Genomic DNA, 19,322 nt, shown 5'->3' with positions numbered 1-19,322 from the left:
AGTGAAGTTGGATCTACATACTGTCAGAATTGTCACTGTAAAAGGCACTGTTTTTATATCCCAGCAGTTCTTATTGCAGTCTTATTTTAACTGCCTTAACTGTTGTGCAAACTGCAGCTGCCCTATAAATTATGTAATATTCAGTGGATACAATGGGTTAATGAAAATATACCTTGAACTTTAATCCTCTTGCTCATAAATGTATCAGTCTGCTACTTATCTATCTGTGCCCTTTGCCTGGATGACAATTCAAAACTTAGTCTTATTTGGTAACTTCTATGAAACTTTTACTCTATTTGTTAAGCAGGCCTTCGATACATTTGTGGAGTTTTTCTTTCTTCCATGGCTCGGTTAGTATTCGGTACATTCTGCCTCACAGAGAACAGTTGCTCGCAACAAAAAAAGCAGGCTGGCGGGCAAACTGTTCAGTACTCAGAATAGTAGCAGAGGAAGGCCATGCTGATATTCCTGGCATATTTGACATGCATGGGTTCATGCTGTACTAAATCATTTTCTGACAGTCAATACTAAGGAGGTGTAGTGGGTCACAGCCCATTCACTGACTCTAATGGCACTAAGACATGTTTGTACATTTCTACCATGTGTTGAGGACAGGCGTTACAGTATGTGAAGCTGCACTGACACTCAATCCAGATAAGCCCATTTGAATCAACAATTAACATCCCACTTACTATTTCCATTTACTTATAAAATGTGTTTATGTGCATGTTTCAAAAATATTTCACAAGGTGTTAGTCAAAAACAGAAAACAGACGGGTACAAACCCAATATACTTTATTTGACATACAGGTGCTTTTGGTTCCAATTCAAGGAGCTTAACAGAAGACAGATTCAATTTACACACAAAAAAAGGAAAATGATCATCAATTAGATTGATCACATTTTAGAATAAAACTCGTTTTTGTCCAAGACATACAGAACTCATGTTTATGGTTTCAGTTTTTGAGCCATTTCTCTCAGCATGCAGGTTTCCCACATCTGTCTTTATGAAAATGTCTCCAGATGGCAATATCAAACTAACTTTTATTTGTTCTTTACAAATTTTGCATCAAATAAAATAAAGTAATGATCTAAAGAACAGGAACAACAATAAACTATAGTTCTACATTATGTTTCGAAATCTACATTCAAAAAACAAACAAAAAAAAACAAGACACAATGTAGTACCAGGGCCCCATTAAATAATCATATCAACAAGCACATAATGTAACATCTTTGTCTTTGTGTCTGTCAGTCCACACAGTCACAGACATTTCTCGTTTTGTTCTTTAGTCCCATCAGCAGTCTCAGTGGAGTCTCCTGCACTTTTCAGCAGAGACACTCTCTCAGTGGTGAGCGAGGAGGAGCAGAGGCTACAGGGAAGATAAAAAAAACTGACTTTTTCAAAGTCCATAGTGGCCCGAGCCTTGTGGCTGAATGTGCCCCATCCTGCTTGTGCATTAACATTCAAATCATACAGGTAGCAGCAACACCCCTGCAGAGAGGGGTCGAAGAAGGGAGTGACCAGAGGTTAAGGATTGGGATCTGAAGAGGAAAGAAAGGAGGATGATGCGATGATCTACTGTACAAGGCCGTCATCGGGAGAGACAGGGTCTATGTCATGGCCTCTGCGTTGCCGGTGCTCTGTTTTGTTCCTGTTATCAGAGTCTTCACGTTCACCCGTGTCTCTCTCCCTCTCTCGCTCCCTCTCTTTCTTCCTCTCCCTTCGCACCTCTGGGTTCTCCTTGTCTTTCCGGTTGTTGCGATTCCTTCGTTCTCTTCGATCATTCTTCCTTCCTCCTCCTGGAAGATAACAATCACAATGTTAATAATTACACTCACGATGTAAAAATACTTATTTTGCTGCTTGTTTTACAGACAAAAGGTGTTTTTTTTGCACATTATGATTGACAGAGATCACAACTGAAACTAATCAATGCATTATTAAAAAGATAAAAAGATCAAAATATGATTTACATATTAATATTCCCTTTTACTAAGACTACAACATTTTATTTAAACCTACAAACAACAGGATGAAGACAACCAATTATTGCAATGCCCTGTATTCACCACTAGATGTCAGTCTTTAACCACAGACAGCAGTCGTCCCTGCGACGAGCAGAAATTGTCCAAAATAGAAACCCTTCAAATAAGCCCCACATTTATCTGTTCTTGCAACACCATCTCATAAACAAAACCGAGAGTTTTGGAATGCTGGAGGTTTATCTCTGCTCAAGCTACAGTTATTAATGATAATAACAAGATCCACCCCCAGGGAGGTCGGAGACAGGACCTGCAACCTTTCCTGTTGTTGGACTGCTGCTGTTCATGTGTGAGTGGAACGGAGCGGCACGGCCTGCTCGGCTGGTCGGCCGGCCAGTCAGGGATTGTGAAAGTGCTGAAGTCGGCAAGTAGGCACAGACACAGGGAGAGGGAGAAAACCAGATCTCTCATCATGTCGTTCCTCTCACTCTTAGTCTATTTATTACTTCATTAGGGCTACCTGGGAGCAAAGTCCATGTCCCACCCACACATTATGGTCCATAGCTCTACCTGTTCACTAAATTCAATCCTCTTCTATAAATAGTAAACAAAAGGATAGTGTGGTTTTAAGTGCATATTTGACAAAATGCATAAATACAATAAATGAAGGACAATGTTCACATACATTAAATACAACTCTTCAAAAAATAAGTAGCTTATAATATAATAAAATCAAGAATATGTGAATACCTCATGCATGGATGGATGGAACTGACAGATGGAGTAATCTGGTGCACTGACTCACTGGAGTCTGCCCCCTGTCCTCTATAAACACAGGAAGTCCCCTTCGCTCTCATTGTTTTCTCTGCCCTGACACCATTTACAACTATTTACAAGTTCAGTGGATTAGTCATACTGTAGCTGCTGAGCTTTTGTCCAGCCAGAAGAGTAACCTAATCCATTCCTATGTTGAGATGATTAGGAGAGTGTTTATCGAACCAACCTGGGTTTGGTTAGTTGGAACAGTTTCCGATGGGCTTTTTGTAAACTGTGTGCTGAAATAATGTGTAATGGTCCACAAATTAGACACCTTCAGAGGTTTTGGATCATTTACAACAGACACTGAGTGCACCCAAAAGCCGAGATATAATAAATAGTGTCACCTAGAGTCTGGTAGTAAATAAGTTGTTGGCTTTGGACACAAATACACAAAACTTTACCGATGTTTAAACAATATGTTATTGTAGTCAACAACACACTTCTACACAATACCAGCTACAGCTGGTCTTGCTTTTGAAAGTGATTTGGGGAATCCATGTCTTACTCTGAAATAACTCCAAGACTGGAAAACGAAACTTTACTCGAAATTTGAAATACTATAGGCACAGATTACTTTGCACAGGCTTATTATTAAAACAAATAATTGATATTGTATAATTACAGTAGTTGCAGGTACTGAAATAATTCCAACACTGTAACGGTATTACATGTTTGATGTTACATTACGAATTTCGTTTATATGTGGTATAGCAGCAAGCTTATCATAACTGCTTTAATTTAGTCACTTTCAGTTCAAACATATTTGCATTCGTCAGGCCAACAGCAGTTAATACAGTATGGGGGGGTTAAAAGCTGTTGTTTTTTTTTTCCTGAACAATCACATGTTTGCAGGAGATTCTGATAATGCTATCATGTCAGCTCTTAATGACCTGAACTGAAGTTCATCTTAATGAAAAATGCTGGCTCCTAGCATACTAAGACACACCTAAGATATTAAAAAAGAAAAAGAAAGTGTTTCCCTCTATAGTATAATTCCTGCTTAAAACACTGGTGTGTGTGTGTGTGTGTGTGTGTGTGTGGACGTGTGTGTGTGTGTGTGTGTGTGTGTGTGTGTGTGTGTGTTTGCGGTTGGAGGAGCATTGTGTCTTTTATGATGGCACATCCTCCATGGCAGGCGTTCTGTCGTCCGGGGAGCTTTTGGCGGGAGCCAGGCTGGGATTAAAGGCTATGGGCTGTCCCATGAGTGGAATGCCCGCCGCATGTCCGCCAGGATGTCATGGGGGGAGGTTTGGTGGGCGGGTGGGGGGCTCAGTTTTTTTTGTGAGTGTGTATCAATCCCCCCCATACTGACTGGCTGATACCAGTTACTGCATGTTTCTGCGTATAATGCCTTTGAAAGTGTATGTGTGTTGGTTGTAGTGGGAGTTAAAGGGGGGCATAAGGTTCGCAGGGAGGCACACGATCTATCCTGTTACAGAGATAGAGAGGTGAACTGCAGGTCCATTGAAGGACAAATTAGTCAGGATTAACTTAAGAGAGACTGCGGCGGATGAGGATGTGCGTGTAAAGATTCATAATCTCTCCATGTTGATAATGCAGGAGTCACGTTTTCTGAATCTAAAACTGAATATGTCAGCCTGTATTCTATAGTTTAGCAACTTTTCCTGCATGTAATTTAAAACATTGTTTAGGGGTTTATCAGGATCTTTAGGGAACTGTAAGGCTTTAGCAGCTAGTGGCCACAATAACAACTTGGTTTCACATTTTATGAAATGTGCATTGTTATAGAAAGTTATGACAAATTGATACCATGTCACATCAGTGCAGAAACTGGTGCCAGGAGTGAATTACTGTAGATCACTGTAAGGACTGTGAGCAGTGAAGAAAAGCTTGCCTGGCTTAGTTGAGAGTTATAAAAATGTGCCTTACAAGCAGGAAATAACTGTAGTGTATCAACTCTTGCACCAACTTCCCTTTTTTTGTTTGTCTTTGGAACGAACAAACAAGATATTTTTTTAATAATTGAGCATGTATGGTTATGTTAATTCAAGTTACTATTTTAGACTGAAAAAAAACCACAACTTGATAATTCCCCCCTGTTTTGATCCTGTAACCAATGGTTGGTTAATGAACTGCTATAGCTAAAGCTACATAATATGTTAGTGGTAGGAAGTTAAAAGATAATGAAGTTAATTGAGCACTAACAGAAGAAACTAGTCTGGTAAAATTGGACCAAATAAAGAATTACACAAAGGGGTGAAAGTTTAAATAGGAGAAAGTGCAAAAAGAGGAGGACAGTTGGAGGAGGAGGAGGAGGATGTATCAGTGTCTGAGGGTTGCTGGAGGATTACTGGGGGCTCTCTGAGGTCGGACCACTGACCCCCTAGCGTGTGCAGAACGTAAACAGCAAGGAGAGGACGCGCCAAAGCAGATAATTAGCTCTCATTCACTGCAGATGCTCTTGAAGCTGGGGCAACTGGGCAATCACAAGTGGAGACCATAAAACAACGTTCTTTCTTTCTTTCACATCAACAGAGCCACCAACTCCACACTAAAATCTCGGCCTGTCACAAATTGATTTGATGCGTCAACAGTGAGCTTATATGAGGGATCTACGTTTTCTTTGGTGGTCTAGGTGTGGATGGGATAAAGCAGTGACTGGACCAGCATAGAGAGACACAGATAGAGTGAGCGAGAGAGGGATAGAGGGGTCTCACAGAGGGCACATTTCACAGTATGCCTTACAAATCACATCAACTCAGTTGACTCTCTTCACAAATTACCGCCAACAGCAATGGCTCTGTAGTTATTTCAGTGACAGAGTTGGCATGTGTAAGTATTTATGTGCGTTTGTGTGTCAGTTTTTGAATCTTGTGACCAAGTGATCATGCAACTATTGATGCATGTGTCCCATTTGAAATGGAGAGAGTGTATCTGCATCTGTATTTTGTGTTTGCATGTCTTGATTTGCATGTAGGCCTGTGTGTGTGTGTGTGTGTGTGTGTGTGTGTGTGTGTGTGTGTGTGTGCGCGCATGTGCGTGTGTATGTGTGTGTGTGTGTGTGTGTGTGTGTATTGGCAGCTGTGGGGATAAACCAATACTGATCCCTTGGTCGCCGCGTGCCTCCAGTGGGGAGGATGTTGATGTTGAACTGGCTGTTACTGCGCCAGAGTCAACTGCTTTTCTGCTGCATCACACAGACATGCACATAAGTACAAACACACACCACACACACACACACACACACACACACACACACACACACACACACACACACACACACACACACATACACATATATACACACACTGTTTGTTCTGTAAGTGTGAGGCCCCAGGGGACTGGATCTCAGCCTCCTACCCTGTCTGCAATCTGTCATTTAACACTGCAGAGCCCAGGCTAAAAAACAACCACTCATAGCTGCCAACCCGCTCAGTAACCACACACACATAACATAAAGTGATCGTAAATGCACCACAGCATCGGGTTCTTAACGGAGACGAGCCTGTCTGAAAGCAGTTTTCACTCCCTCCATTAGTAATGATCACGCTATTCCTTGTTTACTAGGAGCAGAGAAAGTGGTTTTACTGTTTAAAAGTCCAAAGAGGTCTCGTGGGAAAACACACAGCATACCCATTGCAACATCACACGTGTGTTCCCCCCACTGTCCTCCCTCTAACCACAATGACAATCCTCTGAGTAAACAGCCGGAGTCCTGAGCGGAAGAACAACCCACTCTGATTGTAGCTACAAGCTGTATAGCAGCAGAGTTTGGAATTCATAGTTCAGAAATTGTGCCATGTGTCACATATACAAGTGGGTGTGATTGGTTCAGCAGCAACAACAAAAGGCCATGTCTGGAATGTGCACATTTTAAAAATAGTTGTTGTTGCTCTTTCAAGCATTTGAATCTTTGTTTTTGAAATAACAAGCAGGCATATGTCTGTAGAGGATCTCGGTCATCCAGATCATGGTAAAAAAAGAAAAGATGCATATCAATTTTAAGGGCCTTGAATAAAAAATATGATAATTAAGTTGGCATACAGAAAAAGAAAAAAAAAACCTTGTTTAAAAAACATCTTATTATACTGCTTGGACAATTTCTCAAGACCTTTTGGCAGATTATGCTTCCTTATAAATCTCCCTGTTTTGGCACAAATGTCACCTTTGAGAATAAGCGAGCGAGCCATACATAGTAGCTTCGGCTAATCAGGAATATTCAGACGTCTACCTGCAGGAGGTAGGATTACTCATGCCAAGGGATGTAACTTTTATCGTCTGGATAAGGATTGCAACATTGACAATTATGCATTAACACTCTTATTATTGGTATTGTGCATACCTGTATTTATTTCAACTGTTCACAATTGGTGAGTTACAAAATGCTTTGTCATCCACATCAGAGTGAGAATTTAGCATCCATGCACATGCATAATCCCTGAGAACTTGATCTCAAAAGTATAAATCGGATGCTTCATGATGGCTCTGTAGAGATGGCTAGTGGTTTATCATTTTCCCCTGCTTATGCTAAAACCAGCAGCAGAAAAGACATCAAAAGGGTTATGCTTACAAATAAGCCAGTTCCTGAAGATTTTGTTTTGCAGTTTTCAAGTTTGAATTCTGGATCACAATAATCTGGTGCCAGTATTTGACCTATGCTGGAACACAAACACGTAATGATTTAGCCAAGTGTAATTTTCTTTACCTGGACATTTCCTCCTCTTGACCAGGCAGTCTTTGATCTCTGAGATCTCAGGGCATGGGTTCCCAAATGGAGATGGGTACTGGAGGACCAACCGTGTGCGGGTCTCCTGACCCCGCTTGAACCCACAGGTTCTACCAGACCTTGAGCAGGGGCTCCAATTGCTCCACTCACCCACCTCGCAGTGCACTGAAAAAATAATAGGGAAAATGAAAGAAAATGCCCATTAAAGTCCAAGAAATAACTTTATTAACCTTATTATCTTCAAACTTATTTGAAAGCATTTGACATCAAAAACCTGGCATGGACATTGTTAAATAGTTAAGGCATCTTGGGTTGTTTTTTTCTGACACACACACACTGCACTGACCTTGCGCTACGCACTCCATGAGCTTGTCATTGGGCTCGTAGTCCTCTGGACAAACATGGTGGCACCTCCCGTTGAGCTGATACAGGCCCGGCCGGCACCTCATGCATGTTTCACCGTTCACACACGACTCACACTCCGCAGGGCACTCTGCAAAGACAAAAGAACATCGGCGTATTTCTTAATGTAATGGCCAAATGTAACACATTAACACATTTCAGGCTTCACTCCAAAGTCAGGTTTATTTGTTGAATCCCACATGGCTAATGAGGGATAAATCCCAGGTGAACAGAGCTAAATAAATGGCAAACCCTGTGTATGGTCCATGTGTTTGATAAATATGAGGTGTAAACACTCACTGGAAACACACTCTCTCTGTGTGTCGCTGCGGCCCATCCCCTCAGGGCAGTACTCCTGGCACTTGCCCTGGTGAAGGTAGAAACCCGCTCGGCAGCGTGTGCAGAAGTTCTTGTTGAAGCAGGAGTCACACTCTGACCTGCACTCTGACACAGACCCACAACCAGCGTTTAATCAAACCACACATGTTATTGAGTGTATCCTGTGTGTCAGATATACAACATGTCAGTAGGAGTTAACGACTGTCTAATAGTGTTGAATGTAAGTAAGTGAAAAGGTGTGGCTTTTGATAATTTAGGTGAAGCAACAGATAATTAAATAAATGTTTACCATAAGAAAGCACACTTAAAAGGTCTTAAGTTTTCAAAGATTTTTGCAGTCTGCTCTGTGTGTACATAATGGAATATTTTATGAGCAGGTCTTGAAACTGCTGTGTGTGTAAAAGATACAAGAGATTGACAGTTTCTTGGGTCCAACCAGAATTGTTGTTCTTATTCTTGTCACGTGAAAGTAAAACACACTATTAAGAGGACATGTTTAACTCAAGACAAGTTTGAGATACTTTTCTGTTCGTTATAAGAAAAGATTTACAACACAGAGGTCAATCCTGGCTACAGAAACCACAATTACAGGCGTACAATATCAGTCTTTAATACAGAAATTTTTGCTTACTTGTGCAGGTGTTTCTCTCTGGGGAGCGTGTGCCGTAAAACCCTGGAGGGCAGGAAGTCATGCACACCCCAATCTGCTTCATCCCGATCCTCTCCAAGTGCATGAATAATCGTGACCTGCAGGACAGGCAGCCATTGTAGTCTGAGCAGGTCAGACAGCCACCCTGCTGGCACCCCGAGCTCACACCAGATATCTCTGTGGAGAGCAGCAGGGGGATTGTTTGGGTATTCATTTCACATGACGTTAATGAACTAAAATACATTTCTAAACAGAAAATGTGGATATCCTGTATAGCCCAGGAGCACTTTGGGTTTGTTTGTAGAAACCATACTGATCAAAGGTCAAAGCCAGGGTTCACTTTTCTGTTGGTGCTAAAACTGGACAGAGCAACCTTTTTGTAAAATTGTGACCAATTTAGCAGAAATAGGGTTTATAGAATTACTTCACTGTCCCCCACTTAACATGATAGCAATCATGAGAAAAGTGAAATGCTTTTGTATACTGATATTGTAGAGGCAAGCATATACAGTATGTACATCTTTTAAAACTCCTGATTTCTTGGTTGAACATTTTAAGGTGATTTTATCGACCTGATCCTGTTACTTACATAGATTCATAACAAAAAACATACTGATCAATTAACAAAAAAATGAAATACCCATTATTCCTTTCACACAACATTACTCACTGATACTAATGCTGTTGTGGAGCTTTTCTTTAAAAAGACAGTTTGCAGGAATCACACACAGTGGGCAAATCAATAGCAACTTCGGTTACTGCTAAAGGAATACATTTTTTCTGCACTGGCATCTCATTCCACTACTTTACGCTGGCCTAATTCCCTCTGTTCTAGGATAAGCTACCAGTTTAACAAAGATCAAGGATACTTTGTTACAAATATCTCATATTATCCATACACTTTTTACATCTGCTGTCCGTTTGCCCACGTGTTCCTGCCAAGCTGCCCTGATTCACAGATGTCTGAAGGCGCAGGAAGGTCCTCGCACTCATAAAACCTCACTTGGACAGAGGTATTTTGCATAACATATCACTAAAGTCATGAATTAACACATTCCCATGCCTGCACACACAAATGTACATGATTGAGGATGAAATAATGAATGGTACAGCAACATCAGAGTGTAACGCATCATACAGTTGACTTTTTTTTTTTAATCCTGAGCATTTTATTAAGCTGTATATCAAGCCATCTCTGTTTTCCACTGAGCTGTATCATCTTTATAAACTATTTAATGCACTGAATCACTTCCACTGTTATCACCCAAGCACCCACATGCTTCATTTCTGGATTCATCATCACAGACAGGAAGCACGGAGCTTGGGTTCAGTCCCTGCCTGGTAATTTTTGGCAGATTGACTCGATGGTCAATGACTCCCAGCTCACTCTTACCCCCTTTGTTCCCTCTGAAATCTGTACTCATTCACCCCTTCACCAACTAATCCCTCCATCCTCCCTCATATCTCTGCAAGTGTGAGATATCTGCATCCTCTGCGGAAGTGCGGATTCTTAGAAGCACTTGTCAATTAACAAGTCATATTGAAAGGAAGACATTTTACTAAACATTACAATTATTACATTTTTGTGTAATACTATCATCTCACAGCTGAATTACTTTATGATCATGTTGTCTGGCTTTGCAAATACATGGTTTATTTGTACCTTTAAATTGTTACTCTATTTGATATTTTGCCTGAAACAAAAACATACCTAAACTCGTTTCAACAATTAAAGTTTCACAGGAGACTAACTTGTTATTCTGTTTCAGGTCTTAGTGCATATTTTATTAGTGCATGTTTTTTTCTAAAGATCTCTCTGTAGACCCTCACGCTCCCCCTGCTCTCTCACAACTGTGTTAAGAGGCTCTTTAATTCTGTTTACGGGGGAAATAAACACTCAAAGAGGGAATACTGTATGTGTGTCCTGTTGAAGTGGGGTGTATACAACAAACATTAAAACACCTTTACACAGCTGAATCCTATTTTATCCTAAATTATTACAGCACTAAGACAAACTTAAATAACATTAGTTAACCTTTAGCAAACAATGTAGGACAAGTAAATGGCCTTGTCTTGTTTAATATCTTACATATCAGTATGCAGCAGTAGAAATTATAATAGGTCGAAATAAATTGTGGTTAATTGCATGTTTGATCTAAACTACACTGAACACTGAATAAAAATGTTTCAAGACAATGCAACATTGGCGGCTGAAACATAACAGACTTGAGCTTTGTTATTAAATGTGAAGAGAAGTTGGAACCCCAGATGGCAGGGATAAAAACATCACTTTTAAAGTCTATTATTGTAGCTCAGAGACAGTTTGTTCATCCACACTGGCAGGTGATACATGGAATATTCCAGCTCTCTCTGCTCTTCTCTAACAGACTAAGTCACTGAGCACATCTGGAGACCCTCAGTGATAAAGTGTGCGTAGGAAGAATAGAAAAATATACATCATTGATAGTTGTTTCATGGTGTGATGGAAAGAAGTTGGTTGTAGCTCAAGAAACGAGACATAATGTTGGACACTTGGGGAGCTACATGGGAGACAAAATACCAACAGAGTAAAGAGGGTTTGAATCATGGAACATCTCTGCTTTGTCTATGGAGCTGTATTTTAAACAGCAGAAAAATACAAAATAGGAAATTGTTTAAAATGATGATACAGCGCAAAGGGGGAAACCTGCTGTGCTCATGAAGAAACATTATCCAGAAATGTCCAAAATGTGTCTGCGTAAAAAGTAAATAAATTAAACCTGGAGACTACGTAATTTAATTTGAGAACAAAAGCTGTGAATATATGCAATTTAACTCAGCCCTGAATACAGGAAGCCTTTACACACTCGCACTCCATGTGTGAAGTCTGCAGCTGTGGCCGCTAGAGAGCGACGGGAACCAGGAGAGCGAGCTCAGAGAGGAGCGGCTGCAGGTTTCAGGTGTTACAATTAATGAATCAATTAATATTCAAGGAAAAAAGTCATTAAAAGTAGATTTATGTAGCTAAATGACTGGATGGATCTATCAATCCAACCAATACCTAAAACTTTGGAGCATGCGCTGGAATGTGCTAAAATAAACCAAATTAACATTTATTGCGCATTTCAGGCAGAAGTGCGTGCAACCTTTATGAGTGCAGAAAGGAAGGTTTGAGAGTAAATGGTTAACATGTCTGTTCACTTGAATATTCTGTTAACCAACGATGTCGGAGATGGTTTAGTTCTCCCTTTAATTAAAAATATATATAAATAGATGTTGTAACTTATTGATTAGCGGGAGGGAAAATGCGGGAGAGTCTGTGAAGTTTGTAATTTAATGTCAAGCTGAGAAAAAACAGCCAAACAATGCGGATTGAAATACTGTGAAAGAAAGAAAGACAAAAGAAGAAAGAACATAGGGATATTGCTTGATGAAGCGAACTTCAACACATACTCACGTTTATGTTGCCGGTGCCTGGAGCTGCTGTGCTGCTGACCACCAGTGTAATCCATGCAGTGCAAGATGATCAAAACAAAGGAGATCAGTTTTAATTGCATAGTAGCCCAGAGATGAGACTCGTAAAGCCAATGTCAATGTTCACCAAACACTAATTGGATGAGATTCCGTTTTCTTGCCCCAGTAAGAGGCAAAGTGTGGAGAGCAGAAAATAATTCCTACACACAGCACGACCCCCAGCTATGTGGTGATATGTGGTGATGGTAGTGGACGCTGGCCCAATGATGCCTGGGCCGCTTAGATTGTAACATCCTGAATAAGGTCTTCATATGAGCCAGACCAAGTCAGGGATCAGTTATCCGTGTTGTGATGAAGAACATCCCCTCCAAGAATAAAATACAAAAACCGCAAAAAGCTCGATTCTCATCCGGTGTGCGCAGAGGGAAACAAATATCAATCAGCATAGGTCCAAAAGGTGAATACAGCTGTAGTCTGATAAGAAAGTGACTTTTAAAAAGTTTGACTCATAATATCCAAACGGACCTTCCTCTCCCTCTCTCCCTGGAGATGCTCCGTGCGTCCTGGTGTGTGGAGACCCTAATGTGCCCGAGCGCGCGGAGGGAGTCGGCTTTATCCCAGCATCAGCTAACGCACAAAATGTAAAACCCACCTCAAACTAAAACATGGACTCACTCACAGTAAATAAATTGAAGGTGTATTTCTGCTGTCAAAACACACACTATCGCTAATCGAAAGTGAACCAAAGAAGACCTTTTCTATTTTTTTCTACTTTCCCATTCAGTCCTCTCCTGCCGGCCGGCTGATGACTTCAGCCTTCTGCAGTCTCCCTCTCCAACTCTCTTTCTCTCTCCCCCTACAAGCTTCAAAGTTTATTTAGAGGACAAGCCCCCCCGCGTCAGAGAGAGAGAGAGAGAGAGAGAGAGAGAGAGAGAGAGAGAGAGAGAGAGAGAGAGAGAGAGAGAGAGAAGCGCATACTGAAGTTATTTCAACCAGGGTTTAGAACTGTGTATTGGAGCTTGTCCAGGATTCCTGCAACTGCGCTTCCCTGATGCTTAAATGTACATCAATATTACATATGACGTTGGTGAAACTTATTTATAGACTCACAAAATGTGAATATTCATATTGTCTCTCAAGCAAAAAAGAAGGGGGGGGGGGGCAGATTATTAATTCCGACTGAGATGATTATGGTTTCACAATGACAATGTAATATTAACAAAAAAGTACTGACGGGAAAAGAGTTTAGATGACAAGAATACTGTTTACTTTAACAATACTGTTTGCCCTACTGTCATTTGTGAATTGCAACAGTTTCGACAAGTGTCAGAGTGATCAGCATCATAAAGTTGTACCAGTGTCTTTGAAAATAATGCAACAGATTGCTTATAGTTTACTGCCTTTGAAAGGGGAACTACGTAGATAAATTAATGAATTAATATTCTAGTGCATTTTTTTCTTGTTTTAATCTCAGTGTAAGTGATGGTTTGGTGTAGATAAAAATTAAATCCCCCACTTGACACAAGCCTGATTCACCTCATTACCTCTAGAGGGAGTTAGCTCCATGAGGCACGTTGTCATAACAGACAGTGCCCTGCATGGGTATCAGTGAGTTATGGTAAACTGTGGCACTTGACCTTTCCATGCTGAGTCCACATGTGATGTTGTTTCTGCTGCTATGATATGGAAGAAAATAGCAGGAGAAAAATAGACTCTAAAATACTTTGAAATCCTTTGAAGAAGCTTTAAGGGAATAACATGCATGTCCATAATTAATCATTGCTTCAAATCATGCTATTTCATATAGGCTTTGCCCTTTAAGGCTATCACTAGTGGGTTTATCCCTCACATAACTGCAGATTCTTCACTAGGGTCTAATGCAATAAAAAAAATTAGGACTTTTTGTAAAAGAATTAGCGCTGCTCCAGGTTTAGTGCACTGTGGCCTCTGGAGTTTGGAGTAGAGCAGTGTAAAAGGAGGGCTGAAGCCTCATTTGTCTAACTAGTGTGTTGATGTTTAGAGGGGAACAGTATGCACGAGTCCACAGTTCTCCTCGTTGTGGCTTCTGGTCTTTCATCAGTCACTGTGCTGAGGAAAGCAATGCAAACACACTGTGGCTTCTTTCTTTATGGGAATACTTCCCTGTTTGCCCTGCACTAACTCAGCAGCAGGACAGTGAGACATAACACAGATTGATGCATTGTTTTAAACCCTTTCAACCCTACTGAGGTAGACTGCTCATTCCAAACTTTACCCAGGACAGTAAGAGATGACCCAGAGTCGTTCAGTGACCTTAATGTGCTTGTTTAGGTTAAAAAAGAAAAAAAAAAAAGAAAAAGAAAAAAGCTCTGTAATGCCGCCGTTAGTCTGGGTCACACAATAAAGTTTAATATACTTTGTCAGTTTGATCTGTTTTAAATCAACATCTGTTTGCAAAAACTGTAAAATATTATGATGAAATCTTGTGAAAAATTATGAAATACTCCTCCTCCGTTTCCCTCCCTCCCTGCAGACTGGTGTAAGTGATGTCAGAGAATAATGCTCCTCTTTGTGTCCCAGTCTGAACCACCTTCCCCTGGGGGTAGGAGCAAGGGTATGTATTTGGGTGTGTGTGTGTGTATGTGGCATTGGGGTGCAGAAGGTTAAGGTCACTTGGTCAGTCCCTGTGACCGTCCAGTGAGAGAATCAGTCGACACCTGTAAATGAAGTCAGGCAGGTGCATAAACCCTCCCGACCAAGGATGGATGCACAGTACTTTTTTTTTTTTTTAACCCTATTACATGTATTCCTTTTTTAGCCTTACTTATGTAAGTTAGCAGTAAAAGGATGCATGCAATTATAAAACATCATCACTCCTGATATATAGCTATTTATTTTACACAAGAATACAAATATTAAAATTACAAGCCATATGCATATAATATAAAAGTATGCGTGGATGTCATAGAAAACTGTAAATGACTTGAACATATATAAAAGATCATGTCAAATCCACCAAAACAACCTATCAGAGGTCACATATTAAAGTGCAGACATAATTAAAGGAGAGAAAAATATAGCAAGAAAATCAAGAAATGTTGGCTTCATAACTAATGACTGACAGTTTGTGAAATTGCTAGATACAGTCTAAAATAATATGCAAAAAATAACTGAAAAATACAAGTAAATCTGGGTCATTAATAAAAAGTATAGAATAGACTATAGATTTAAGGGGCAGAGAACGAGCAGGGAGACAGGAGGTCATGATTAATTGATCAAATTGGTACCTTGTGGCAGACATTGGTCAAAGTTTTTACAACCGTAAAACTGCTACAGAAGACAGATTTTCCTTGTTCTTTTTTCAGAGCATGTGAATTATTCATTTCTGTCATGACCTAAAGACAATTTCAACCAAAATCTTAAAAAGTTAATCTGGAGAAAATGACCAACCCTGCCTTTAACATAAGAACAAATCACAAAAATTCCACTGAATCGAACCAACAGACAATGTGCTGGCAACTTATCCAAAACACTGACTTTGAAGACTTACACTACTGAGAAAAGTGTCACTTGGTAATTTCTTCCACTACATACAAATATTGACAAGAGCAGCTTGGATTTTTTTTTTTTTTAACCTCTTATATTGCTGTGGTCCATTTTTAATGAATGGTCTCTATTGAGTTTGCCAACATCAAAAGCCTGGAGGAAGAACCAATGAATACACATGAATACCAAAATGCATGGTTATCAGGATGTTGCAGGTGTGTTTTGACATAGGAAGCATACAAACAATGTGTTTGAGATGCCCACGTTTCAATAAGCAGAGGTCATCTTTGTTTTATTTATATGACCTGCATTCTAAATAAATCCATTTACCCCGACTTAATCAAGGGAATGACTCTTTAAATCCGAAACATAATCCAAGAAAGAATCATACCAACACACCACACATCTCATGCCTGTGATCTGCAAACTGTCCATTCCTCGGCCATGACTCATCAAACACCCAGATGACAGAGACAATGTTGATCCGCCGTCCTGTCATCAGCTAATGAATAAGGCCAGCTCATTGAGGGCAGCAATTGATAGCACATGCCTGACTCTTGTCTGTAAAAACATAGTGACTCAGTCTGTATCGTTACAAACAGGTTTTTCTTATGTTGCATCTCTTAAAGCTGTGAATATCCCGGCAGCAATACTCTGCATTCTCTTAGCATTAAGCAAGCATGGATGAACAGTGTTTTGAAAATAGATTTGTGTCAGCACACACACAAACACACTCAAACATAAGTAGAGGATTCACAAGTTCGAATTAATAATTATTAATTCTTGAAATTCGACCTCACACGTAGAGAGGGATTAGAGAAGTACAAACAAGGATGAGACGGGAGCTTTTGTCGCAGGGTAGCAGGTGGGGCTACCTTATCTTAAAAGTGTGAGTATGTTTGTGTGACTGCATTTCTGTGTGTACCCAGGGGTGATTGAGGGGATCATTTCATAATAAGTGGGGTGGAGAAGGTGGACAAGGACGGATAATCACTGTGAGCCAGAACTGTCAGCTGTACACACTGAGCCAAAACAGGTCAGAGTCTTGTATAGAGAAGGTCAAAATAGAGGCCTTTCTTCTGCTGAGTGTGTATCTCTGTATTGTGATGGGGGTTATTATCACTGATTCACAATCTTGACCAGAATGCACTCAAAAAACAATTTAGCGTTTGGCAGTATATTTTGTAATGAAAAAGAAAAAATAATATTTTGTATTTAATGCTTGTTAACTGCACATCTTATACTGTAGCTACATGAAGAGATAAATGCTATTATAGAAATGTCATTACTATAATCAGGCTCTGTTTGTAATCTGTTGGTAGGAGAAAACATCTAAAGAATTGGAAGCCTTCTGGTTTCTGTCTAGCGGCATTAGTTGTATGAACAAAACAGTTCATTTGGAGAGCTAAAGAGGCAGAATGCATTGGCTGTGCTTCAAACGTAGAAGTCATCATCTGATGACGTTTTAAATTCTTTAACCTCTAGCAACAGTAGTGCAGATACCAATCAGGCCAAAAATGTCATCTCTGAAGTCTAGCTTTTTTAAGTTACAGGTCAGACTATAAAAACAGACAAATAACCAAAAAGAAAGTTTTGGCCACTTTATTGCTAACTTCACCAGAAATCCGGAAAGTTTGCCAGTCTTCAGAGGCTTTTTCACCCTATAAAATTTGTATCCATTCATGAACAAGAAAAACCTTTGGAATGCTTTACATTTCTCCTTTTTAACAGTATTCATGCCAAGTCCCTTATATTTAATGTTACTTAGAGCAATGTCAATATTCATATCTCTTGATGATGTCATCACTCATGTTTATGACAAACTGTTGTCTTCTGCACATTTTCTGAAATCGTACACATGCCTGGATCTAAACTGCACAAAATTTATGTTTTTGTGGGTTTTGTGTTTATTTTCTATGAATGGGTATTTGCATGTGTTAAGTACAGAAATGTGTGATATATGTGTGTGGTGCACTGCCAATATGTGTGTCTGGTTCTTTACTGTGGAAGTGACCCCGGGAGGAATCCCCTCAGCAGGCCTGACTAATTTGGCCATGAGCATGGCATTAACTACAAATTCCTTCTGAAGCGTAGTCTCCACTTCCCTATCCCTCTTGACAGCAGCACTTTAAATAAACTGAGTGCAGGGCTGTTAAGAAAGGCCACCGCTTTCTGTCTGACCCTGCAGACACCCTTGTTTAATGTATTTCCTCTTCTTTTTAGCCACTCTTTGAAAAAAAACATAACTGACTAGTGAATTGTCAATATCACCAGTATGACAGGAGGGGGTAAAGTAAAGAAAGTGCCAAGTTCACCATCAGGAAAGTTGTATGTGTGTGTATGGGGGTGGGGAGCTCTTTATCCTTCAAAAAGTAGAAGAAAATTTGGTGAGCAAAGCCAGCCACCTTTTGACAAGAGTGAGAAAGTTTATATTTTCTCTTCCCTCTCCTGCTTCCCCTTGCAGCGCTGCCTTTCTTATTAAGCTGAGGAGAGACAATGACAGCGTATGGGGGCTCAAGCATCGCTACCCAGGAAATTTTAATCATCGGATCACCACCAGCTTTTTAACCATCAGGTGTTGCCAGGCAACAGGTGAGGCAGACCCCAAACATTCTGTGTTTGTGTGTGTGTGTGTGTGTGTGTGGTTTCCTATAAAGGGGGTGCAGATAAGGGTGAAAATAGAAGAACCTTGGGGTTATTTTATTAATCTGCACAGGGAGTCTTTTCTTTTTCTTCTTTCTGATAAAACCTTTTCTTCTTTGCTTTTATAGCAGGCTGCCTGTCTGCCCTCAACTTTTTTCTTGTGATTTCAGAACTTTGTCGGGACTTGTGTCAAGCATAACACTCACAAACAGCCTGGGTAAGGGTAGGTGTTACACTCATAACGGTTTGCAAAGCTGGGTCTCAGATAAATGTAATTTATCAGGCAAATACTGTAAATCACTGTTGTTGACTTTTTACCGAACATATGGTCTGGGAACAGCCCTTGAGAAACTTTCAGATTTATCGCTATAGAAAGTTGAAAGAAGGCAGATGGCCTGAGCTTTATTTTTCTAGCGAACAATTTCCCCTCAATCTAAGAGGTTCTAATGGAAAGACCCTAAATTAAAACATGTGTGAAAGCAAAATATACCCTTTCTTTTCTCACCCAGGCCTCGGTGAACCATACTTAACATGGACTTTGTCTTTTTATGAAGAAAATGAATGCAGACAGATTTCCATGCAAAAAATTGGGTGTATTTCTCCTCTTGGAGAATAGTGTTGGCCAACTCTGTTTTGCTGGAGTTAGCAGTGGCTAATGTGAGGTTGTTGATTTCAGGAACTGTTGAGCCTGTGTGGTTTTCACAGTCAACAAATAGCGTCTCAGATGTTCCAAGCATTATGACACAGGGGTGGTTCTTGACATTGCCTCTTTCCACATTGTGTTGAGCTCATTCAAGTATCGTGTTGCAAAGGAAAGTA

The 19,322-nt window shown here is 40.2% G+C and overlaps 1 protein-coding gene across 1 annotated transcript; it reads right to left on the bottom strand.

Annotated features, from left to right (window-relative positions):
* Positions 1-778: 778 nt before the first annotated feature.
* rspo3 (R-spondin 3) lies at positions 779-13,154 on the bottom strand. Its single transcript, XM_079345087.1, has 6 exons — positions 12,319-13,154; positions 8,865-9,059; positions 8,195-8,338; positions 7,839-7,985; positions 7,472-7,657; positions 779-1,803 (listed from the first exon to the last, which is right to left on the bottom strand). Exons 1-6 carry the CDS (start codon positions 12,416-12,418, stop codon positions 1,580-1,582), a joined length of 996 nt encoding a protein of 331 aa, XP_079201213.1. The 5' UTR covers positions 12,419-13,154; the 3' UTR covers positions 779-1,579.
* Between the last annotated feature and the right edge of the window lie 6,168 nt (positions 13,155-19,322).

Source organism: Symphodus melops (assembly GCF_947650265.1).
Source record: "Symphodus melops genome assembly, chromosome: 5".
Classification (NCBI taxonomy): domain Eukaryota; kingdom Metazoa; phylum Chordata; class Actinopteri; order Labriformes; family Labridae; genus Symphodus; species Symphodus melops.
The sequence above is the reverse complement of the archived record's forward strand: the minus strand, read 5'-3'. Positions and strand labels throughout refer to the sequence as shown.

Bases quoted from the DNA above. Each gene is read 5' to 3' on its own strand.
- rspo3 (XM_079345087.1), bottom strand. From the start codon at position 12,418: ATGCAATTAAAACTGATCTCCTTTGTTTTGATCATCTTGCACTGCATG. The intron at 8,339-8,864 runs GTAAGCAAAAAT...GGTCTGTGTCAG, and splicing joins AGAGAGAAACACCTGCACAA to AGTGCAGGTCAGAGTGTGAC. The intron at 7,986-8,194 runs GTGAGTGTTTAC...TTGTCTTTGCAG, and splicing joins ACAGAGAGAGTGTGTTTCCA to AGTGCCCTGCGGAGTGTGAG.